This window comes from Stigmatopora nigra, chromosome 15 (assembly GCF_051989575.1).
Source record: "Stigmatopora nigra isolate UIUO_SnigA chromosome 15, RoL_Snig_1.1, whole genome shotgun sequence".
Lineage (NCBI taxonomy): Eukaryota > Metazoa > Chordata > Actinopteri > Syngnathiformes > Syngnathidae > Stigmatopora > Stigmatopora nigra.
Window position 1 is genome coordinate 7,106,528 of NC_135522.1, and position 24,612 is coordinate 7,131,139.

The following is a 24,612-nucleotide window of genomic DNA, read 5'->3' on the forward strand; positions in this document are numbered from 1 at the left end:
CGTGTTTGCTAGGGACTACATCATTGTGCCGTTTTAAGCCGGCTATTTCTGAAATTAAAATTACATATTTGCAAGCCGTAATTGCACGTCTTCTACCCAATGAAAGCGCCGTGCTCCGAGACAGGAAATGGGTATTAGTAACGCGTTGTTTGTTTACTGGCGGACGCGGTGACGTCACATCCGACTGTCTGAAAAAAGGCCCAACGGTACGGCATGTAAATAGCATGTTTTGACTAAAAAGTCTCATTAAGGCGCTCATTTAAGTTGAGCGCTTGGCTAACGCTTAAAAAACACAGTCGGGATCTGGCGGCCAAATTAATGCAATGTGCTTTAATTTCCAACAGGGAGTAAATTAAGAGCTGATAATGGATGCAAATCTGAGGGAGATTTCTCCAGCGAGGATCCGGCGAGTTTGCTCGCCACAGCAGGGTGGATTCTCGTTCGAGTTTCCAGTACACACACACGTTCCAATTAAATAAAAATTCCATCCATACATCCACGGACTCCCTACCGCAAGAAAACCATAGGAAGCCATTTGCTCATTTGAAAAATAGAACATTTTAATAAAGGCTACATCTCTTCATAATTACAATAATTAAAGTACCGAGCTCTATAGAACGCATAATTTACAGTTTTAAGTGGAGCCGAGGAAAGCCATGTAAAATATTATAAAACACAAAAAGGAGGATGAAAGGGGATATCAGGATAAAAATGCATAAAAATATCTTTAGTTGAATCATTTGTTTTTAAAGCCCCTTGTGAAAACCAAGGGAGTAAGGGGACCCCTTAAAACGGGGTCAAACACGGGAAGAATCCATGTAGGCACAGCTGCTGTACTCCATACAAACACTACGTCGTGGAATAGTGTTATCATATTCATATCATCATCATCATGCAGCTCGGAGTTGCACACAAATCAACTCACGCACACAAAAAGCACATTTGGGGAGCACTTTCTGTTGGTCGTTTTTCTTCGGGGTGTAAACACTTTTTTTTTCTTAAACCCGCCGACCGCCATTGACGGCGATGGACGTCCCATCCGTTTCAGTCCAAAATGTATTAGGGCGTCCACGGGGGTGATTTTTCAAAGGTTGTGGGCTATTTGTGCAACGCCTGCGCCACTCAAACAAAAAGGCACTGCGACGAGACGGATCAAGGCGAGTCCCAGCGAGGAGAATTCAACGGTAAAAAGTGACTCTTGGGAGAAAAATGGGGGTGCGGGTTGGGGGGGAGGATGGGGTTGGTTTGGGCACAAAAAGCACTGCAGTAGTAAATCTCGGATTGTCATTGTTGCCCCATGGAACACCAGAGGTATTTGTGAAGTTTGCAGCCAGGAAAAAAAAGGAATTTTCTTGTAGAAGTGGGAATCACAAAAAAAATAAGTGGAGTACTTTTGTGTTTTCCCATCCATCACCAAGCAGCGTGTCCATGGAAGTGTCAGGTTGTAGGGGGGCCGGGAAATATTCAATAAATAGCGATAAAAGGTCTTTACACTACAATACAAGCGTCACGTGGGGAAGGGTTTGGCAGTCCGGTTCACTTGCTCGACAAGCGGTCATTTTAATTTCAGAGGCTGTCAAGTCCGTTGGTCTCAGTCCATCCTTTCCACCTTGCCCAAGATTTTGCCCTCGTAGGTGGGCAGCAACGAGCCGTCGTCGGAAACTTCCTCAAATACGGCGCCGCACTCAAACTCGTCGCTGGCCTTCTTGAAATAGTACCTGTGGCCAAAATGGAGACGAGAGGTGACGTTAGAAGGTTGATTAGTTCAGATGAATAAGGAAAAACACTTTTTTTCCAGTTTTTCCATTCCTAATCTGGACACTTCATCATCAATGTTAGCCAAAAAGCAAAGGCCAGCTAAGTAAAGGGCGGGTTCATCACTTCACTGGTCCATTAATGATGCAAGCCACCACCAACCTCATTTTTGCGGAAGAGAAACCAGCATGGGGGAGTTACTAAAGAGGGGGGTCTTACACAGAATGCACTCCTAACAATGTAATAGTTGGAAAAAAATGCCTTGATTCGCTCCATATGCATGTACGTGTGTGTGGGTCGGACTGGAATGTTTGTGCGCATTTTGTTTTTTAACGAGAACACGCAATTCTTATAAAAGTAGTCCTGAGAAAAACATGGAAAGGAAGGTGTGGCCAACGAGGACGCGGGTGGTCGTTAATGAAAAACTGAGATCTGGCAGTGAATGGTCGTCTTTCAACGTTTTCGTTGGTTGTTCAGCTCCCAATTCTACCAATCCAAATGGATTGGACATCTATTTTCGTCGATGGAAGCGAATTAGCCTATTTTTAATACGGGGTACATCTGCCCCCTGTTTTTTCTTCTCCTTCTTTTTCTTTTTTGCTCGTGCTGACATCTGGCACCAATATCGTCTGGCAGGGCGCAGCATTACTGTTCTTTGTTGAACCGCTGCCATGCTGAAGAAACGACCCAACTCTACACATTTTCTGGCTGCCATTAATCTCTTCTCCTTAAAAAAAAAGTGGCTGGTGTGACACAGGAAGTTGTGATAGCGCGCCAGAGGGAAAGGAAGCCGAGCGGAAGGAGTAAAAGGGGGTATTAGACGGCGTGTACCAATCACGTGGAAGTGTGCTGGTCACAATTGTTGCTCTTATGTTGGATTATGAACTCTTTCTCCCGCAGTTGATCATTTTGCCTTTTAAAAGGCTAAAAAAGCCAAAAGAGTTGATGCAAAAACAGCAAAGGGAAAAGCCCCCACCCTTTTTGATAGCATCAGTGAAGCATTTGCATGCTGGCCATTTGTGAGAGTCTTTGTTGGTTGAAATGAAAGCGGCCGGAGCTTCAAAGCCGCGTATTAAGTGTGCCTTAGCATGGAAATCAATACCAGATGGGACCCAGATCGCTGTAGTTCGAGCTCTCTTCCGAACCCCCCCACCCGCTACCCCACGCTAGCAGCCCTCCCTTTTGTCCTTCTCACTTCTCCTCCCAAAATACAGGCTTAAAAGCTGAAGCCAACTGATAAGAGAACTTCTTTTTATATCCAAAAGTGACTATTGCTAAGCTTGGCGTGTGCACAGGTGTTGATTTGAATTGCCATCAATAGCAGCACATGCGTTAAGGTGGTACATTTTTGGTTATTTCAAAATTATTAAAACAATTCATGGCTGTGCAGGCAGTGGGCATAGAAGCCCCTCGTATGCTTGTATTTCAGACAGGACGGTGATGTTCAGTTCTGATCCAAAGTGGGATTTTTCATTATAGTTTAGTTTTATTTAGCTATAATTTTGCCCCCTCTGATTCAGTTTTCTTTAAATAAATGGCAATAAAAACTAAAATTTTCCTAACCTATTCTTCCCTAAAACAAAACTCAAGACCTTACAATGAGGTGTCCTAGTACTTTGTTTGTTTATATCCCCCATATTGACTTGTGGAGCATGAAAGTGTCGACTGCAAAAGTTGTTTCAACACCTCCCTGTCTTGCCAGACCGCTTATGATCTCACAGCCACAATGCTGACATAGCACCACAAATGCGTGGAAAAATCCCCACTACGCACCCCTATCATGATGTTTGTAAATAAGCATTGCTGTGGAATAAAAAAGGCTACTCTGCATTGCATTCCTAGCTACACCTCATCAACTTTAGTTTTTTCCCCCTCCTAATTTCTTCAAAATGTATCCAGACACCCACCTGTAGCTTCCCCTCTTGCGCAGCTGCTCCTTAAAATGTCCGAGGGTAAGACTGTGGCTCTTCATGGTCCTCCGGTAAGGGATCTCCTCCCCACAAAAGAAGTAAGTCACCACCGTCTCCCCGTTGCCGAGTCCGTGGCTTGTTGAACTTTTTCGACATTCTGCAGCACTGCAAACAAAACAGAGACAAACGTTATAAATGGACAGTTGACAGAACAACTTCACAAAAAGAGCTAAAAAGCCAGTCTTGGCTGTAAAATAACCAGGCCGGCTGAAACTGCGTGACCCAGTAGTGGCCATGAGTGCAAGCTGCTATGTTGTATGCGTGCGCACCAAGAAAGAGGGGCTACAATGTTATCAATTCCCCTTCAGCTCGGGCCAAGGCTTTGTAGGCCCACTTCAGAGAATCTTTCTCTTTGCTAAGCTTGGCTTAGCCAGGCCAACTGGCAGTCCACTGAAGGACAGCCAGGCCAGTAAAAGTGATACACAGAAATAAAATCTGTGTCTATGTCAGGTGGCGCGACAAATACACAACATTTCCAGATTTTACATTACAGTAGTCGGCGGGGACGTACTCGTCTGATTGGGGACAAGAGCTGGTAGTGGTGGCTGGGTTAGGATTGGCAGGAGACAAAAGGGCAGACGCCCCACTCTGCACAGGCACAAGGTGGGTCTTGTCCCGTTGAAGACTGGACAGTGAATGCCTGTGGAGAGGATTGTCGTCAGTGACCGAATGAAGACAGGGGAGACATCTTTGAAAGTGTGCCGTACCGTGGTTTGACGGTCTTGGTGGTGGAAACCTCCTCCAGTCTTCGGCACGCCTCTTCCAGCTGAGCCAAAGTGTTGGGAGGAGGTAGAGGGGGCATGGCGGGGTCTTGAATGAAGGGTTGTGATGGCTGGTAACTGCGAAGGTGGGCACAGTTTCCACCTCCGCCCCACATGTGGGTCTGCGTTGGGGAGCCTCCGAAGGATTTTTTGGTGCTTTGTGTGCTGCTGCGAGAAGGAATGTCAATTGAAATGACACGAAATGCGACGACACTGACCAAAACTTTAGCAAAAGGCAACCCGGCTTACCTAGACTTGTGTCTGCTTTGACGTTTGCTTTCGAGAAGCCATTGCAAGACATTTTGAGCGGGGTCCGCCGTGTCGCTGGGCAGCTGTAGGGCGCCGGAGCCCTCCTCGGCGCACCTCTCGGTCACGCCCTCCTCGACCCCAGAGCGACACGCACGTCTGGACAGCGAGCTGGAGCGACTAAATAGGGGCAAACATTTGTTTTTAACTCAGGCCGAAGGAGGAACGGAAATCAAAACAGTGGTCTGTCGAGACTGACCCCAGGCCGGCGTCGACGGAGACGGCGCCGCACATCTCTCGGCCCAGGCTGCGACTCCGCTGGTAAGGCTGACAGGGCGGACGCTCGCAGGTGCTGGAGCAAAGCGTGCGAACCCGGAGGGCGGCTTCCCTCTCAAACTGCTCCTTGGTTTTTGGCCCGGCGTGATGGTGGATGTAATGGTGGTGGATGTGCTTTGTGCTGACCAGGGTCCCGCTGGGGCCCAGACTGAGCGTGAAGGCGCCTTGCTCGGGCCCAGAGAGGGAAGATTTGAGTCCCAATCCTGCTCGGGCAAAGGGTCCATGCTCCGGAGAACTGGAGCGGGGTGAGTGCCAGATGACTGTGGGGGACTGGCAGCCCGGGGTCTTCAAGACACGAGACAAGTGATCGTCCAAAATGGCCTGGGGGTCCTCCTCGGAGGAACCGGGGAGGAGGCTCAATGGGTGGGTCTGCTGAGCACTTCCTACTATCTCAGTGTCCTCTCTTTCTTCCTCCTAGAGACATGAAGTACAATGTTTTAGGAGTGGGCTCCATAAAAACAACGTTGTTCTTTGTACTCCAGTGAGAATCACACAAACCTCCTGAATCTGCTGCAGCCTCACCTCCAGAGAGTTGAGGGTGTCCTGTTCCCTCTTCAGGCTCTCCAAGCGCGAGATGAGCTGCGCCGCAAACTTGGCCGGCTCCACCGGGACGCCTTCCTTGGGAGGGCAGCGGGTGCGCTACAGAAAGAAGCAAAATAAGTGTTATCCAAGATTGCCAGACGAGCCACAGTTGCTCCTGATTTTACATTAACTGCACAGTAAAGTCAGCATATATCAACATGCAACACAAACTAAGCTAAAACAGCTGAAAAATCTTCCTTATCTTCCAACAGCATTCATATTTTTTTCATAATTTAACTTATTAGTTGACAATTTGAGAAGGAAATGATTTATTGGTAACCCTCGAAACAGATAAACAACTCGCTTTAACGTTATTCCATAAGTTAACATATTTTGACAGCAACAGACAAATCTTTGAAAATGAACCCTGTAAATGATCAAGGAGTAAACTGCCACCTCAGAAACTCTCACAGATTGTGTTTCAGTGTGGTACACCATTCAAAAAACATCCCAAAAGCTGCCCATTGAGAAGCATTCAGCAAATTAACTCATTGGGTGTCATTGAGAGTGATAGATTTCCAATCCATTTTGAGAGTTTAAATGGATTAAATGTCCGTCGGGACTAAAACAAGATCATCCAATGGCAGGCGTTCAAGTAAAAATGAATGAGGTAAAAGCCAGCTCACTTCAAAGTGACCCCCAGTCAAAAAATCAAAAACTAAGCGGGAATCAGGCCGAGGTGAAATAGGTGTGTGTGCGTGCGGTCCTATGGGGGTCGATGGGAAGCAGTCACATTACATTTAGGAATAAAAAAAAGCACATAACATCGGGGGGTCGAAGAGAACTCCAGGGAGGAAGGATGAGGGATTAAAAACAGGCCCAGATGCAAAGATGAGCGCAGGAGGGCAGAGAAAAGGAACGTGAGGAGAGCAAAGGAGGCACATAAAAGGTGCCACAAAAAAGGATGAAGATCAGAAAGGTTGAGATAATGTATCCCCCCCCCCCCCCCCCGTCCCCTGTCACACACTGGGCAGCTTTGAGCTCCTAAAGTGACAGAGAATACACACACACACACTCACACGCGTATGTGCTCATATTAAATTATTTGCATTTTTTTTTTTTGCACTGAGGCTTTCTTGATTTTTCCTCCTCTTTTTTTTTTGTTTTCTCCCTTTCCTTTGTAGTAGAGATGAAGGGGAGGAGGAAAAAAGAAAGTGAGCAAAAGAAACGTTCCGACGGAGCCCGAGGCTGCGTGCGGCACCCGGGGAACGGCAGCCATCGCCAAAAATCAGACGGGGGGGAAACAACAACAAGGCTCCGAAAGTGAAAAGAAAGCAAAGCGCCAGCGCCGGAGAGGGAGACGACTTGCCAGAGCCAATCTGCGAATCACCCCCCCCCCCCATCCCCAAAATGGTGCGTGTCGAAACGGTGACGAAACTTGAGGTTACGCCGAGTTTATTTTCACAAGATACTTGTTTTAACGCTTCTTCCAAAACCTCAATTTAGCTTCTATTAAGAGCCTTAAGCAAGCAACTCCCCTTTGACCCACTGAAAGCTCACATGACACGCTCAAACTCTTCCCTTAGATCCCTCACCTCGAGAGAGAGTGAGTGGTGGGGGGGTTTGCGGCGAAGGAAAAAAAAAAAAGGGGGCCAACTCTGTTGGAAGTTGTCACTTTCTCGCGCGCGTGCTCCATTCATCCTCGGATCAAAGCGCGGTTGCGCGTGCACGCCGTCTGAGTATCTTTGTGTTTTGGTCGGGCTCATTTCGGAGCCCTCGGGATAAAGCGGCAGATCTTCCCTTCGTCTCTCCGGCTGTGTTCTCCATATTTGCATGGCGAGTCGGGGAAGAAGAAGAAGAAACCCCGGCGTGTTGTGAGCGCCATGGCGATAAACAGCTTGGAGACCTCCTGCTCTCCTGCTGACTTCAAGGAACCCTAACTGGGGGGTGGAGGTGATACCAAAAAGGTAGCGAGAGGGCTCGTGCATGTGTGTGCCAGCCCGTGAGTGGGAGGCGAGCTCTTCTGACGGTTCTTCTCAGATCTTTTTTTTTTTGCTGTTGTTGGATTGTCGCGTGCACTTTTGGAGCGAGACTATTCATAGAAGCAGGGGACCCGGGAACGGAGGGTGGTATGGAAATGATGGCGCGCGCTACCGGGTTGAAAAAAAGTGCCGCTTGTGAGTGTTAATCTACTTACAGGGAAAGCAGGCAGCGACACTTGGCTGTTCATGCGCACGTTGCGTTGCATCTCCCTCTGAAGCTGCTTCTTGGAGCTCAGTTTGTAAGGCGGGATGCCATCTCTAAAAAAAAGACACACAAAAAACAGACATGGAGTCATAATGAGTCACTGTCAGACAAATTTAAAGATTAGATGAATATATTATGAGGAGATTGGTGTCTGATATTAAAATTAGAGCTTTGAAGGCACATTTTTCAGTGGAAGTATAAGAGGATATTTGAAGTATTTTTGTTAAAAACGTTTTAAAAAGTTTATTCTATGAATGTTCAATTACATTAAATGTTTCAGTTCCAATGACGTCCGATCCTGTGGAGCCATTGAACATTGGTTCAATGGCAATTGATGAGTAAAATGAGGGCCCAATAAAGAGAGAAAACTACTTTAGAACTACCTGATCTTTATTTATAAAAGTATTTTATGTACAAGTGGAGAGTTGGACATAGATGTGTTTAAAATGGATCAAATGAGTCAAATGAGTGCTCTGTAAAGAGTCAAAGTACTTTTAAAGCAACTCATTTGTATTCTGTGTGCTTGAGTGTGATCAAATCAGGTTACTTTATTACATTTTAGTGCTTTGCATGGCCAAATTTCAGTTTTCCCAATTACTACAATAAATGTAAACATGCCTACTGTCTCAACATGATTCATCAATTATTAAAAATTGTCGCCCGTCGATTAGTGGGAAGATAAATCAACTAATCATGACAATCCTGTCTTCAAACTGAACATCTTTTCAGTAACTATCTTCATAAATAACAATATAGGAATAGGAATTAGAAGCTATCTCATTGAAAACTAGTCCATCCTTAACACAACCTATGGACCAAGTTTCCCCAACCCCGATTTGAGCTCATCCGAGGGGCTCGACCGACTAAACTAGAGGGATCAAACGCGTCGGTCTACGCTTCAAAACCAGAACACTTGAGAGAGCCAAACGGGGTCTTTTGGTTTCCCGGTGACCGTGCCTAACCAGGCAGCGCTTTTCTACTTGTGCTTTGAAATGCCACAGTCATGCGCATAAGCGGCGCGGTCGCCCCCGCCGCCGCTGCCGCCGCCGCCTCTCCTCCGCCCTCCCCAATCTTCATTTGGCAAGCGCTGCCTCTGATCTCCGCACATCAAAAGCCTGGTTTGTAAGATAAGGTAATGTTTGAAGTCTGCGCGCAGCTGCATTCCCCAGCGTCCAAGCAAATCCATAAATAAGATATAAGCAAAAATTCCCCCTCCGCCGCTCTCTTTCTCTTCCCACCCAACTGCGTCCTCTCCTGCTGTTTTTCCCCTAGCTTCTTTTCTATTCACTTCATTTTCCGCACATGGGATTCGTGTGTTTGCGGGCCCATTAGGCCCGCATTCTGACGGGGAACAAATCAGACGACGGGGTGGCGTGTCAACGTACAAAGTATACAGACAAATCAAGAAGAAGGGCAGACCCGCCTGTGTTTGACGCCAATTCCAGATGACGTCGTCTCGCGAATAATGACCATCTGTCCAAGTCCAAACAAATGTCCGGCGATTAAGTCAAACTGTCCGTCCCCCGTCATATCCTAGTCTTTCCTGTCCTCCCCTACAAAGATGCTGATCATTGCCAATGTCAGACAAAGTCAATTCATCAAGGTCGGCGGTAAGGAGATTTAATAGAGTGAAACTTTTTGTATGATGGCTTTAGTTGATTGTGAAAAATTTGAGGTCGATTTGGGTGATTAGTGGGGAAGTGTATTTCGTCACTGAAAGCAATCAAAGGCGACATTTTCATGCTCCGATTCCTCTACAATTGGAAAAGAAAATGGAGTGAACGTGTGTGTCAATTGTTGGAGATAACAGGCCATCTTTTATGTGGTTTAATGATGCGTTTGTTTTTCAAGCTTTTAGTTCAGACTCTTTTTGAACACTCATTTAATTTAAATGTTGTTGATTTCAATTGCATTCATTTTGTTTTAGGAATTTACAAATGTATGCATGGATAAATATGGATTAAATAATGAGAAATATTTTATATTCAATAATATAAAAGGTTAAAATATTTTTTTCTTCTTTTATTTTTGCTACTTTTCTTCTTTTTCTTGCTTTACTTAGTAAAAAACAGGAAAAATTGGAAATGCAAGCTATCTTGTATTTTCTGGAGTATAGCATTGAAAAAATCCCAAAAGATAATGAGTTATTGAAGTGAATAACAATCACAATTAAAATACCATTTAAAATTCATGTAAAAAATGGTAGTGCAGATCACACCATAAAAACGTCTTATTTTTTGGAGGGGGGAACTCTCCCAGTTTGACTAAAATTTCTAAAGATGTTTTTGCCGGTACCCCTCAATATAACAATGCAAAATTGTACATCTAAATATTTCTTATTGGCCTAATGACAAACCAATGAGAATATATGAAGAAGTAATGACGCTAGTTTAAAAAAGTGGAAGAATACAACCATATGTTCCATTAAAGTTATTTGTTTCTGTCAAGGCCTGCCATTGAAAGCAATAGACCTACAATATAGGTGAACTGGAATCTTTCCATCAATGCCAGCCCTTCCCAGGTCACATAGATTGGTTGTCTATTACCATCATGTATTCACCTCCAAATTCATCCCTTGTACTCAATCAAAATGCTAACCTGGCCCAGGAACCCCCCCAACTTTTCCATCAACTTACACACTGCCATCCGTCACCGACATGTTGTCATCCGTCAAGGCGTCGCTGGATACCTCGCTGTCATTGGTGCTGCTGACCGGCGCCAAGGAGCCCATGTGGCACGCGTCGATTCCCTTGTACGACCTGAAATGGCGAAACGTGCGGTTAGCGCTAGCACGAGCCAAAGCTAACATCACATCGGTACATCTTACACATGCTTTGCGTCAAAGTTGATGTGGTAGACACTTCGAAACGTCTACTCGGCAAGCTAAAATTGCAATTGGGCTGCAGTGGGAACAAAACCCCCCAAGCCCAGCAGCACCCCCTCCTCCTCCTCTGCCCCATTTCTTCCGTCTTAATAAGCCAGCAGCTTTCCACTTCCCCTGTTCGCACTCACTCTTTCCTCGGCATTGACGTCCCGCTGTGCATGCATCCTTGCCACGGTACTGGGGGGCGGAGCCAGAGGGGCAGTGGGAGTGGCCAGAAGGAATGAAACAGAGGGGTGGGCTAGCATGACTAACACCGTATTGGGCCCCCAGCTCTGGGCTTGACCTTCAGAGGGGCTCGCAAAGAGTCAGGTATTTAACACAGCTGGCCTTGCATTCTTCCCCTCTCATTTATCCTTTCTCCTCCCTCGCTTTATTTCAAGAGGTGCACTAAGCCCCCCCCCCCCCTCTCACACACATACACATACGTCCCCCGTCCCCTTTTCAGCTCCTTTCCCCTCACTTGCGCTCCAAATGCATCCGTGACTTCTCAAAAGAAAACGGATAAAAGTGGAGGGAGGCAGGGGGAGAGCAGCAAAAGGGGGGAATCAGAGGAGAGTTGACGCAAACAAGAAAGAGGGAAGAAGAGAAGAGAAGGGGAAGAGGGAAAAGGGGGTGGGGGGAGTTGTGGCTTATTCTCAACTGTAGCTGCGCTGCCATTTGGGCTTGTTTGGGATTTTTTTTTTTATGTTTTCAAAGCATTAGATGAGAAGATGCAAAGTGACGCGAGAAGGGAGAAATAGGTTCCACATGTTTTGAATCTGGATGATGACAACTGAACTTGTGTGTGTGTGTGTGTGTGTGTGTGTGGATGGGGGGGATCATCCCACTGTTCTATTTAACTCATTGGTTGCCATTGATGGCGCTAAATGTTTTTTCGCCCCTCCCAGTCAACATGGATTGGACGCCTAATGTTGGTGATGGCATTGAAAATTGAGAATTTGTATTAAAGTTTTTTAACTTTGTTTTTAAATGCTTAAAATTGTTTTTTAATGTTTAAAAAGTGTAAAACCGTATATGTTGTTTTTTTATCATTATTTTTTTTTTTTTTACAGACAAAAAGGGAATTTTGAAAATAAACTGAGCTTTATCCTTGTTAGGGTTGCATGGGGTGCTGGAGACATTGTTTTTGTATTGTAAGTGATTTTATTTATTATTCATCAAGATGTGTATTTCTGTTTTTAGTCAGTTTAACTTTCTAAATGTTATTCATTCATAAAATACATAATGATTACTAAAATGACCAATAACAACTTCTGACATCACATTGGTGAACAGGTGTCATTAAAAAAATCATTAAAATGATATAAAAACACAACATTCCTCAAGTATTTGAAAAACGTTAGAATTGACACACGTGATGTCCATGTGTGTATGTCAAAATTTGGGTAAATGTTAATATTCAAGTCTTTATCCTTTGAGGTAAGTTTTGAAAAGGATAAAGAAAAATACTCACTTGTCCTAGTACGTACGGGTTATGATCGGAAAGCTCCAAAATGACACACAAAGATTAAACGGCGACATAACTGGCCATTATACGAGTTGAACTTTGGAAGGCCACTCGATTAAAAGCGCCTCACCGACAGATGATTTGATTTACGAGCCTGTAAACACGTGTTTGAACGCACCTCCGGTGGCACTCGTGACAAAGGTGACGAAAAAGGTACATGACATCATCGCCGTTAGCCAAAAGTGTACTTGCGCCGCTGCCAAAGCACGTCAAGGTCAGAGCCAGCCCTGCACAGATTGAACTTTTCCAGTGGAAGACCCCCACCAACCCCGCTTTACCAGCCCCTTTTCTGCGGAACAATTTCAAAGCGCCGGAAATCCAGTGGAGTGCCAGCAAAAAAAAAAAAAAAAAAAAAAAAAAAGCTGCTGCTCCAGCTCAGGATGGCGACAGCATAAAAACCAGGAATGGAAAAGAGAATTAGTAATGCAAATAAAGCTTCTTTCTTACCTGTAGCCCCTCTCCATGACCTCAAGCCCCCTCGCGGACACAACAGCGTTCCTCTGCGTCTTTGGCGGAGGTCCGTTGGCCGTCTTGCTTTTGAAATCAAAACTCCACTCCTCTTCCTCGTTGAGCGTGGGCAGATATCCGCACATGACCTGCAGGTCGCTGAGGCCGTTGGGGTTGACGTGACCCGGGTTCTCGCCGCCGCTCCTGGCGAACTTGAAGAAAACGTCAGAGGACAGAAACATCTGGTAGGCATTCTCCTCCATGTTGGTCTGGATCTCCGTCTGCGCCTGGTCAAACATAACCGAGTCGATGTGCAGCTTCTTGATGTTATCCCGGATGAAAGTCTTGGTGGCGGGCTTAAGCTGCTTGGCGACCACGCCATTGTTTTCAATGTAGCGCTTATAAATGGCTTTGGCCACTCTCTGCGTTTTGGTATCCTTGATGTCCATCTGCCTGAAGCCGTTGCACGCGAACCAAAAGTCCAACGTGTCGCCACACTTCTCCGCCTCCAGGAAGGTCCGAAACCAGAAGGCGCCATCCTGGTCCCCCAGGAGAGAATGCAGAGACTTGGTCCAACGGGACATGGGCGAGTCCGGGGACGCGCTCCCCTCGGGTTCCCCCAGGCCATCCTCGTTCCTCCTGGTGGCCGAGGAGCCCGGCGGGCTGAGCGCGAAGGATTTGCTGGCGGACTCCGGCTTCATCACGGCGCGTTTGGAAGGGTGGCGGGGCGCCTCGCCCTCCTCCCCGGGCACCGGGGGCCGAGGGGCATCTTCTCGGAAACTGCTGGCGACGTGGTCCGCGAGCGGCCAGCTCATGGCTCTGAAGAAGACGCCCTTGCGAACGAACGCACGTTGTTCCGCCTTCTGAGCTTCGCCTGTAATCTCCTCACTCTCTTATGTCAGCGGGGAGCTTCTCTCAGGCAGCCTATCTTCACTCTAGAACACAAAGTATTGATCTAATCAAAACCCGATCCGCCTCAACCTCAAAGGGAGACTTTTTTCCTCCCTCTTTCGACCCCCCTGGATAACTTTTACAGGAAAAACACATCAGTCCGCACAGTATGCGGGAAATTCTACGCCTCCGTTACGTAAACTGATATCGTTTTATTTTACATACTGTCCACCCACTGCATAAATGGACCCCCACTGTGGACATCATGGATTCCCAAATGGAGGGCTACAAAAATCTCATTTGAAAAGCTGTCTCGTGCAAAATCGTTCAGTTTGTTGGAAAGGAAAATATTACTGGGGTGTCCAAAGAAGTGGGACATGTGCTCCACGTCCTATTAGTACCTGCAAGACTCAATTGTGGGACACACTTAGCCCAGATACAGGAGTAAAACGTGCCGAAAATAGTTTTTTTGGACACCGGTAGTTCAATGTGAAGATTTCCTTCAGATCATGGAACACACGCTGCATTTTATTGACTTTAACGCTTTATGCCATTGACGATTGTGGACGTCCAACCATGTGGCTCTCTTTTCACCCTCCTGTTGCGAATGCATTCCCATTGATTGCAACAGGGAGGGCAGGCAACGAATGAACGGACCATCCAAACTATTCAATTCATGGAGGGGACGTCGATCGACGTCAATGGCAAACAACGAGTTTAAAAAAAGTCCAAATCGGTGTCAAAAGTCCAATACGAGTTGGTGCGTCGTGTTGCTAGCACTTTGGGAAAATGAACTAACTTAAAAAAAAGATCGGGCATTATCAATACAAAAAGCGACGTTCAAGTGCCTTAAAAATGCTCGATCGTTTTGTTTGGAGTTGGAAAATGTTGGAAAATGTTGCTTTTTTAAAAAAGAAACGCCTCCTCCCAACTGGCTTGGAAAGCAACTTCAAAGGCGAGTCAATGGCACATCAAAGTGAACTCCACCAAAGAAGAAAAAGGAGGGGAGCGAAGAACTTACCATCGACCCCGGCGAGTTGGATCCTTAAACGCACTAACTCTTTTTTTCCAAAAGTCCCAATTGTATCCACGGAAGGTTTTATAATCCACGATGGGGACGAGGATGGCCCTCTCCCCGGCTTGATCTGCTCGCCACGTTGGGATCCGTCCGTCCGTCCACGCTTTGGCGGAAAGGAAAATGCACTGGCGAGCGAGAAAGGGGGGTGAAAAACAGCGCTTTTCCTCCCTCCTCCTTCTCCTCTTCCCCGCCTTGCAGTCTCCTCCTCCTCCTCCCCAGTTCTCCTGCTGGCTGGCGGTGCTTTTCAGGCTGCCGTGGCGCAACTGTGGCTCTCGCCTTCTCCTCAAGGCGACTCACTCGTTCGCTCCACCGCACTTCAAAGTACTAAGCAGCCGACCGCCTGGTCCTGGAAGCTACATAACAACCCATACGCTTACGCGCGTCACGTCGCCCCAAATCGCCGACAAAGTGGGGCCGATGTGCCATGAGGTTGACTCACCATACTAGGGGATTGAGGATCGGGGTTAGCTAAGGTTGAAGCTTTTCGGTGAAGTTTTTCCACCGCATTTCGCGGGTTTGAGCGGCCAGGACCTTATCAAAGGCGAGCAATCTTGCGCCAACTCCCCGAGGCTTTGACGCGTCACAAGTAACTGATCCGCCGCCCCAATAGCATTATCACTACAATCCCTCACTTGCTGCATATGCTTTAACCCTTTATAGGGCGACGGACTATTTTTGGTCATTATAAAAAGCAACAACAACAAAAACTTATTTACAGAGTCGAGAGATTTAGGGGGTTGAGGGCACTGCAGTCCCCCCTAGTGGTGGCAAGGTGTGCCTTTGGCACTGGTGGTTTAGTGTTGGAGAAAACCGGAGGACCCAAAGAAAACCCACGCAGGCATGGGGAAGAACATTTAAAGTCAACACTAGTGATGTCCCAATCTGACACTCAACATCAACTATTTTTGGAGTATCGGACTATATCGGAGAATTCCATCCAATATTTATGTGTTTTTTGGCCATTGTAAATTAAATAGTTGGGCAAATCTATGCCCACTGTTTGGGTTACTCTTTATAAACACAATAACTAGCAGGGACCACTTTAATAAAAAATATTTGTCATTTACTGGTTGCATTATATTTTTCCTTTATTTTAATGGGTCTAAAACTATGCTTGTGAATTGGCATTGGATCGGTATCAGCTAAATATAGCTTTAAAAAAATCGGGTCAGATCGGATGTTCAAAAATTGGCATCAGGACATCCTTACTCAACACAGGAAGGCATGAGCCTTTTAACCTTTTGACCCTTGATCTCAGAACTTGGAGACGGATGTGCTAACCATTTTCCACCATTCCATTGACACTATTATGTGCAAAATTGTTATCATTCGCTATGGAAATGGATTGGACGTCTAGCATCGTTGATGGTAGCCAATGGGTTAAATGAGTGTCCCATTGGGGGTCAAAAGAGGTTGTTTTTTTTTGCTCTCTCCTTTTTTCTTTTTTCTCTCCCTGCATACTTTGTCAGATTAACCCATGGGAAGCCTCAGGGAGGCAAAAAGCATGCGGCGACGTGCAACAAACAGCTGCAATATGATCTTGAATAGCACAACAGAGTGATATTAGTATCTATTAACCCTTTTGTTTACGCAGCAAATCCATGCAAGCCAAAAGGTTTGCAAACACACTAATATAAACTGTAAACCACCTTGAACATACTTGCAAAGTAACAAACTAGACTCAACAGCGCCTACCTGTGGTAACATTCTCACAAACTGACAAGGAGGCTATAAATTTTGCAAATACTTGAGCCTAAAACCACCCAATCCTGTGAAGTGGCATCAACTGATTGGGATCAGTTCAACGTCCAATCCCAATGGATTGGACGTCTAGCTCCGTCAATGGTAGCCAATGAGATGTCTAATTCTGTCAATGGCATGCAACCTAGTTATTCACTAAGTGGAAGTCGAGGGCAAAGGACATCGACTGTCCCAAAGGCAATGATCCACTTTCACTTTAAAAGCTTTGAAAATAAGTGTTTAATTACAACAAATAATGTCTTTCTTCTGCTTTTGACATCTAAGGACAGTAACGATAATAATTGCTCCTCAATTAAATGGCGGAATGTATACTTCTCCAGCTAATCAAAAGCGGCCATACGTCAAGGGAATAGCCGCTTTGTTCAATTAAACAGCTATTAATCAGTATATTGGTTAATAAGCTTAGATGAGAACATTATTTCAGAACAGTACAGGGATACTTTTGACTTACTAGTGGAGCCATTTGATTTGATTTATTTGTTGTGTCAACTTATCTAATCACTATAACGGAACTATCACTCCTTTATTTATTGAAAAGGAAATTATGAAGACATTTGAGATGGAAAAATAAGAAATTTTTGTATCAGGGCTGGAACAAATGAAATATAGTTTTCGTGTATTGAATGGAGTTTATCACTTGAAGATGCCCAACCGAATTGAAGTGGGAGAGTGGCAGCAATTCAGTTACTTGAAATGGATTGGACGTCGATGGCTATTAATGGCGCCCGATGAGTCAATTTAAAGGCGTTCAAGCATAAAGTCAGTCCTATATCGCGAGTGTTCTAAACAAAGTGTCCAGTGACTGTCGCGAATTATAGCGAAACAGTTTGCAGGTCATCCATCTGTTGCATCTTTTACTATCTGAATTAGAAGCGCCTCATGCGGGTCATGCGGCTATAAAACACAATGTCAGACAGACAATGCCCCTGTTTATTTAGCTACAGATGGCTAACGTAGTGAGGACTTGAAGCGGCGTGACTGTTCGGCACGATGAAACCATTTGAGTCACGGTGAAAACGCCAATGCCAGGCGAACCTAATCACAATGTAGCGCTTCCGTCAGCCAAGATACACAACGTAGCAGATGGAATATGCAACACTGATACAAATCAGGCCGACCTCAGACAGAAAACACACACATGGGTGGGGAACATTGCATTGCCACGTCAATGGCGTGGACCCTAACGGTCAATTCTTTCCGCCGACCTCGAGAAGCTGACCCTTGGCCTGCGACTGAGTCAAGATCGGGGGGAGTTCTCGTCTACAGGCCCTACCGGAAAATATATTACTGGTACAGGTCACACTCAGCTCCACTACAAAGAGTGCTAAAAATAGAGCAAGAATTGCACACATACATCAGACGTCTGATTAATTCCGCTTGTTCCACAGAAGTAGACTAGCTTAGTCTGTCGCTACTGGCCAAAGTCGTGAAAACACATCCTTTTGGACAACTTTAGAGGCCCACAGAGTCTTTTTTTATGGCCATCGTAACTGCCGCTGGCCACCTCAGTTGCCATCATAAATGCCGGAGTATTCGCGCGCGTCTACGGGCGCCGTCCCAGCCCTGTGATCACTAACTGCTCTCAATTACGGTATTGTGCGCCGTTCCTCTCGGCTCGGGGTTAAACTCTTCGGCGAGACCCCTTTGAAGTATTCATCCCTTTATCTGGAGCCGGAGCCAAGAATTTGGGGGAAGGACAATGGAAAACGAAACCTAGAGGGAAGCTTACGGCAATTATCAAGCCGGGCCACGAGGAGGAAGTCGGCTCATGCGGGCCCGGCAAGGAAAAGCTAGCAGATAAAGGGAAGGGGGCTGAGTCAGTCCATGTAGCACAAGGGGTGGAGTCGGAAGGCTCTGTTTCAAGTTTGTTTGGTGTGTACACACCCGGGGCCACAGGCGACCGCCGCCAGAGGAAATGGAGGCCAGCGCTTCAAAGTAGGTGACAACAGTTGGGGGGGACAATGGCTACTGATGGCTACCAAAAGCCGAACGGGGGTCAACACACCGGATGAGTGAGGGGGTAAAGCTTTGCTTCCGCTCTGTGATACAGTTCATCTGGTCAGGGTTACAAGCTTGGAATCCTCTCCGCTTCCAAATCCAGTGCACGGTCGGTGTAAGATCGATTTTCTAAGGATTGGAGGTGAGACGTTTGCTATTGCATGGCACTGCTTGCTGAAGGATCCCAAGGCATGTTTACAGTAGATCAACCAGTCACAAGCACCACTACAGAAAGTCCTTGAGCTACGATGGAATACACTGGAGGCATAACCGAAATCTCTGCATAATTCAGAAGTTTTGACTGTAACTTAGGTCAAAATAATATACAATAAAAGATAAAAAATAAGATGCTGTACTATTGCTGAGATGTGGATGGCCAGTTAGGGTTTACACATCAACTTAACACATCAACATTGCAACTTGAATCATACATGAAACTTATTTCTTTCCATATTCTCCTTATTTTAAGTTACACGGATCAGAGATCTTTGACTTTGACTATGTTTCTAGGGACTTAATGGCGGTCCTAAGTCGAGAACTCCCTGTATATAAAACACTGTCTTTGGAATGTATAAGAAAGCCAACACAGACACGAAAAGAAAATTTAAATACCAAAGAGAAAGACCATAGACTCGAAACCGTACCACAAACACACGAGCCAGAACTTTCTAACCACTCGTCTACAGCGCTGCCCTTACATGTGGTTTCCAGAACCATACAGCAATTGAAAAAACCCATTTTTTTGCTCTATTTGTCCACATATTTTGGGCCCATCACCTTACTGATCAGGTGAATTTTTTTTTTTAGCCTGATCAATGAAATCTTTGTCATGTACCACAAAACATGTCATCTGCATTCACAGTAAGACTGCCCTTAAGCTGAAAGGAGCAGTGGGTGGCAACAGGGTAACATCTAAGGACCAAACCCAGATCTTGTGTCAGCACCTTGGCTTTAAATTGACGCATGCAGTGGTGAAAACCCACAAAAGGCGTGACTACATGCAAATTCCACACAGAAAGGTCCCTAAAGTTGTTCTTGCAAATTCAAATCCTGTTGCAGGATCAATCTGACGGTTGTCTACCCCGCAACTTTTATGATAGTCTTGCCGTTTGGTTTGAAGTTGAACAGATCCTGTCTTTGGGAGACAGGATCAAAAGCAGGAGCTTACTGACCAGGCGGGGAAAGCAAGTGTTGCTAACGGGTTGACACGCAATTAATCATCCATGTGCAAAGCTACAACAGCTGCGAATTCCGTCTCAAAGACACAAATCAGATCGCGATTATCGTACCGACGATGCAATTTATGGGCAAGGCAGCTATTGTCTAAAGGGAATGTCGCTCCATCAATAAGGTACTGATGCAGTACTATCAGTCTTATGTCTATTTATAAGTTCAGGTTCTTCGTTTCAGAATCAAATGTCTTTTACCTTGTAGAGGAATCAAAACATCCATTTGCATAGTTTGTGTTCTCAAGTTTGCAAAATCCCTGTCTTGATACTACGAAGGAGGGGTGGCATGCATGGGGTCTTCCCTGCTACTCTTCATTATATAGTGCAATACAAAACTAATTTAGATATGTTCAAGACTCTAAGGTGGCATTCAGACTGCAGAAATATGTCCTTCCAGTAAAGTTTCCTCCTCAAATTCAATTTTTTATATTATATTTCATATCAGATATGAAAGTACACCTCTCCTACTTGGATTTGATCATATAAAAATCAGAATTTCTGTGTTTCTTGACCATTCATACCACAAAAAACCAAATCTCTCACCATCTGGACGGGCTAAAAATTTGAAGGTCTAAATCAAGGGTCTCCAAAGCGGTCAACAACAGCCACTGTGAGTTGTGATCTTTGTTCCAACCGATCCTGCACAGACATTTTAAGCAATTATGCTTCTGGTAAAACAAGCAGCACATGAATGCAATCAAGTAATTACACTTAGGAGGACACAAGATTGGTGAAAATGCGTAGTCCTGTTTGGTTACAATAAAAGCTGCATCCACTGTGGGCTTTTTTGGAATAGCTTGGGAGATACCAGCTCCAAATCATCCTAAAATTGAGAATATCTGAGGAGCTTTTCAGTGATTCTGGTTTTTGGAAATATGCAAATGTTTAACCAAGGCAACTGAAACATTTCAAATTCAATTAACAAGGTGAAATGGCAATAGGCAGGTGATCAGTTCAAGGTATTGTCCTCAAAGTCAACTATGATTCCAAACGCGGATGGCAAGTCTACAAAATGAAGGGATGAATAAAAAGCCTAAAGTGTGAACGCTGAGAATGTGAGAGTTGGATGGGAAAGAAAGAGAAGACATATTGTTGTCAAAGGCATGCTGGGAACTGAGGAGGACAATTAAGAGCGCAGTTAAGACCGACTTTGAAGTCGGGCATGGTGCGTAATACCCTTATAAAGTTAAGGGATGGCAACAATCCGGCAGTTTGTGACGAGGGGAGGAGGGGGGGGGGCATAGGGGATTGTTTAGAAAAAGGAGCTTAAAAGGGTTCACTTTAAGGGGAATAAAGTTGCATCATTTGAGGCGCCAATTGAGCCCAGAACCGTGTGTGTTTCTTGTGTCGAAATAGATAAAAGTACGCGTGGGAGTCGTCACCCACCTGCGCGGTTTGATGGCGGGATGAGTGTGTGCAAGATGGACGTGGGAAAGGGATGTGTCAGAGGCATCTACAGGGAGTGGGATGGCCAGGAAGAATGAGACATGAAAGGTTGTGAAGGAAGGCAGAGAAGAAACACAAAATGGAGGAGGGTGGGTACAAGCTGAAGGTTATTTATGCCCCTCCCTTGTTTTAATCCCATTTTGTGCTTGACTTTTAAGTCTTGCAATGTATAGAAACAATGTCGGATGCACCGTCTAATCCCGTTTGGGCCATGAAGCTGGCTCTACTCTGACAGTAATGACTTTCATTTCCTCTTCTTCTGGCAATCCGGCACTTGGCGGGCCGGACATCGCTTTGTCCCTCCGCGCTTGATGGGACAGCCGTCCTTTTCCCCCAATTGGTCTTCACCTCTGACCCCGGACTCCCTCACTCATCCTTAATCCATCACTTGAATCCGTTGGCTTCCTACTCCTTGCCTCTGGTGAGCTGATTAACTCGCTCGCCACATTCGATGTCTTAACTCCGCCCCCTCCCAACAACGCTGCAGTATTTTTTTCATTTCAGACTTCCAGATGTAAGGAAACGCAACTTTCTGATGGATGCTTTGAGTAAAATTGCAGTCACCCCCAAACATTTTGGGTACATTTATGGGGCTGGTCGCCAGCATATTAACGAAAGACCAACTTGGATTGATTAATATAAGTGGCAAGACTACCCCATTGTCTGAAAATACTATGAATAAAATAATTGAAACTTGTACTGCATATATAATGCTGCTACAAGTCTTACTAACACATGACCCTTGTGAAGATAAATGGGAAAGAAAATGAACAAATGAATTACTACTATTACAATCAATAGTAAAACTATGTTACCAATAGTGTTGAAATGCAGTATAATTCTAGTGAGTACTATTGCTAAAATGAATTACACCAATACTTCATTCAAATGCTACTCCAACAACAACAAGAATCAAATAAATATGACTACTACTACCACCAATAAAATATAATACTCTGCTAAAGTAATGACACTTCTACAAAATCATTCAATAATCATATTAATAATCCTGAAAAATACTGGCAAGTGACTTTTAAGGGCTCAGAAGAAAAAGGAGATCCTATTGTTAGTATTATAACAAAAAATGATTTTTTTAATCACTAAAATTATATCTGAACCTCAGTGTATTACAAATATGTTAAAAATATCACTAAAATTAAGAAAATGCATGCTATCGAGGCCCTGAAATAGATTAATGGTGACTTCCCAACTTGTCCATTTTAACATAAACCATTACAACACTGTGTACTGCAACAAAAACGCCTTCAAACTCTGCAAAAAATTGTCCAACTAGCCTAATAATGAGAGAGCTAGCAATCATTATAATAATAGAATACAACAAGTTGCAATCCCAAAACAAAAGTCTATGTTGTTGATCACATTGTCCGCCATACTATTGCGAGCACAATTACTCAGACGCAACCTGCTGCGTCTTCCCAGCTGAGGCAACATCGCTTCCAAAGCCGCTTTCAAAACACACAGCTGCATATCCTTTTCACTGTTGGAGTGACGGCCTGGCCAAGTAGGGGAGGGAGGGAGGGAGGGAAAGAAGAAAAGAAAGAATGGCGTTCCATAAATACCACAGCCACAAAAGCTTGCACAAAGAAGTTGACGCAGTAAAACAGCGCAAGTGAAACGCATCCGCGTCGTGTGGCTTTATTTACACTAAAAGCTTACTGCGTTAATGTTGTCATTCGGGTACTGGTGTCGGATGCCATTGACACAAAAAAATAAAAGAAAATGCTGACCTTGAGTCGTCCTTTTTTTATAGTCTCACTTATCTCGGCCTCTTGTCCTCAAACAAACTGTCGCAGGAACATAAGAAGACTGATAACAAAAAATAAATAAAAACCTGCTTTGAAGAAGAAAAAAAGGCATTGACTGACTGAATCATCTCCATTTTGGATTAATAACATGCCATAAAGCAATTTCACGTGGTGACCTCGCCCTGTAAAACAGATACTTAAGTGTCAGCGGGTGTTTTTTTTTTTTTATCCTTTTGCTGGCTGGCCAACGATGGCGTGCATATTTTGTTGAGAGACAGTCAATTAGCCGTATTAAAACCCGAGTTGGGCGTGAGCGTAAGAAAATGAAAGATGCACTCATTAGAGAGCAATCAGTCGCTGTGGCGACTATCATTCTATTAAAAACAAAAACTCTTTGTTGTTTTATTTTGCATTGTAACTTAAATGCAAGGGAGTATCAAACAATTATTTAAGAAGGCCTTTTGTTCATGTTATTATTATTATTATTATTATTTTAGAAAGGGTGTAGCTGCTAGACGTGAATACTTTTTACACTCGTTGACAGACGTCCAATCCGTTTGGCACTGAATGAACGAATGTCCCAATTTACAACAGATTGGGCGTCTACTAGAGATAAACTGTTAGTCAATATTAAATGATAATAAGCCTGTGTGATCTCAATCTTCTAAAAAAGTAAAAAATAAGCTAAGATTGCTGTTACTCAGATGACATTCCTTTTTTTTTTTGGTTTTGCTCTCATCACTCACTTCGCACAGACAGCGGCCATCACATAAATAAAGGTTGGTGTCAGGTTTCAAGCGCAAACAGTAGAACAGGTCTGGCACACGCACATGTGGAGGGGTGCTTTCGGCATTATGTTCTTTGAAATGGACGTTTTACAAGACCAAAAGTATGGTGGGAATGTATGGAAGGTAATGCTCAGCCGGTTGTATAAGATGCCAATAGAAAAAAAAAAGGCTACCGTCAAATTTCTTTCAAAGATCTCCAGCTTGACCTCTAGTTGAGTATTTGAAGGAAATTAAAATACAAGGACATAATTGTAAATAAAAAGAAAAATGGTTTATAAGACATAAACATGGCACTTCTCAGAATATAAGGTTTAAAATTGATGCTAATATACAAGTATATACATGCAATGAACACTAAGTAAACTTCAAAAAGGTAACAGGATCCAAAATAGGGTTGTATCAAAAATAGTAATTAAATGCACATTGAAATAAAAATAAAAATGCACAAAAGAAAACAGAATTATGAATAGAATTGGAAGAAAAAGACTGCAGTATAAAATGTGGAGAAATTCTCAAAGGAAAAAGGGAAATAACAAAAACAGGTAAGAATGTACTTGACATTATATATGAATGTCATATTTTTACGGCGTGTTAATAGGATCTCTTAGATTTATGCTTTAAGTGATAGGTTTTACGATCTTGCAAAACGAGTCACATTTATCTTTTGCACAAAAACGGGTATCTTATTTTAACTTAGCGTAGTAGCAGCCAAATTGTAATCATTAAAATCTGAAATTGAAAACATTAACATGATCAAATGTAAAAATCACATTCAAACATGGACTATAGCATGCAATTTGCCATATTGAAAAGCAAAATGATACCAATAAATATGTCAAATAGAGCAAGGATGAGTGCTCACGTCTGATTGGTCATCCTGGCATCCCTTGGGTTGGGATCCTGCACAGTAGGCTACCTGAAAAGAACAATTGTCGTCAAGGAGATGGATATAAACTGCTTTAATGTGACTCGATTTTTTT

General features: G+C 44.3%; 2 protein-coding genes across 9 annotated transcripts in view; both read right to left on the reverse strand.

Moving 5' to 3' along the window:
* Positions 1 to 1,374: 1,374 nt before the first annotated feature.
* On the reverse strand, positions 1,375 to 24,526 carry LOC144208994 (axin-2-like). 4 transcript variants are annotated; one of them, XM_077735127.1, is made up of 11 exons: positions 24,495 to 24,526; positions 12,676 to 13,610; positions 10,474 to 10,596; positions 7,788 to 7,890; positions 5,567 to 5,707; positions 4,992 to 5,482; positions 4,736 to 4,912; positions 4,433 to 4,654; positions 4,237 to 4,365; positions 3,663 to 3,830; positions 1,375 to 1,718 (listed from the first exon to the last, which is right to left on the reverse strand). In XM_077735127.1, exons 2-11 carry the CDS (start codon positions 13,488 to 13,490, stop codon positions 1,592 to 1,594), a joined length of 2,496 nt encoding a protein of 831 aa, XP_077591253.1. In that variant the 5' UTR covers positions 13,491 to 13,610; positions 24,495 to 24,526; the 3' UTR covers positions 1,375 to 1,591. The 4 variants fall into 4 exon arrangements, with proteins under 4 accessions (XP_077591253.1, XP_077591257.1, XP_077591252.1 ...); XM_077735131.1 differs by lacking the exon at positions 24,495 to 24,526 and adding an exon at positions 14,588 to 15,397 and having other exon boundaries at positions 5,591 to 5,707; XM_077735126.1 differs by lacking the exon at positions 24,495 to 24,526 and adding an exon at positions 14,588 to 15,396.
* cep112 (centrosomal protein 112) overlaps positions 23,269 to 24,612 on the reverse strand; it is a 69,676-nt gene continuing 68,332 nt past the window's right edge. For 3 of the 5 annotated variants that reach the window (XM_077735121.1, XM_077735122.1, XM_077735125.1), the window contains one exon: positions 23,270 to 24,548. In XM_077735121.1, the coding sequence (XP_077591247.1) occupies positions 24,545 to 24,548 (4 nt within the window). In that variant the 3' untranslated portion in view covers positions 23,270 to 24,544. Of the gene's footprint in view, positions 24,549 to 24,612 lie in introns of all 5 variants that reach the window. The other 2 variants (XM_077735124.1, XM_077735123.1) reach the window with 1 other exon arrangement.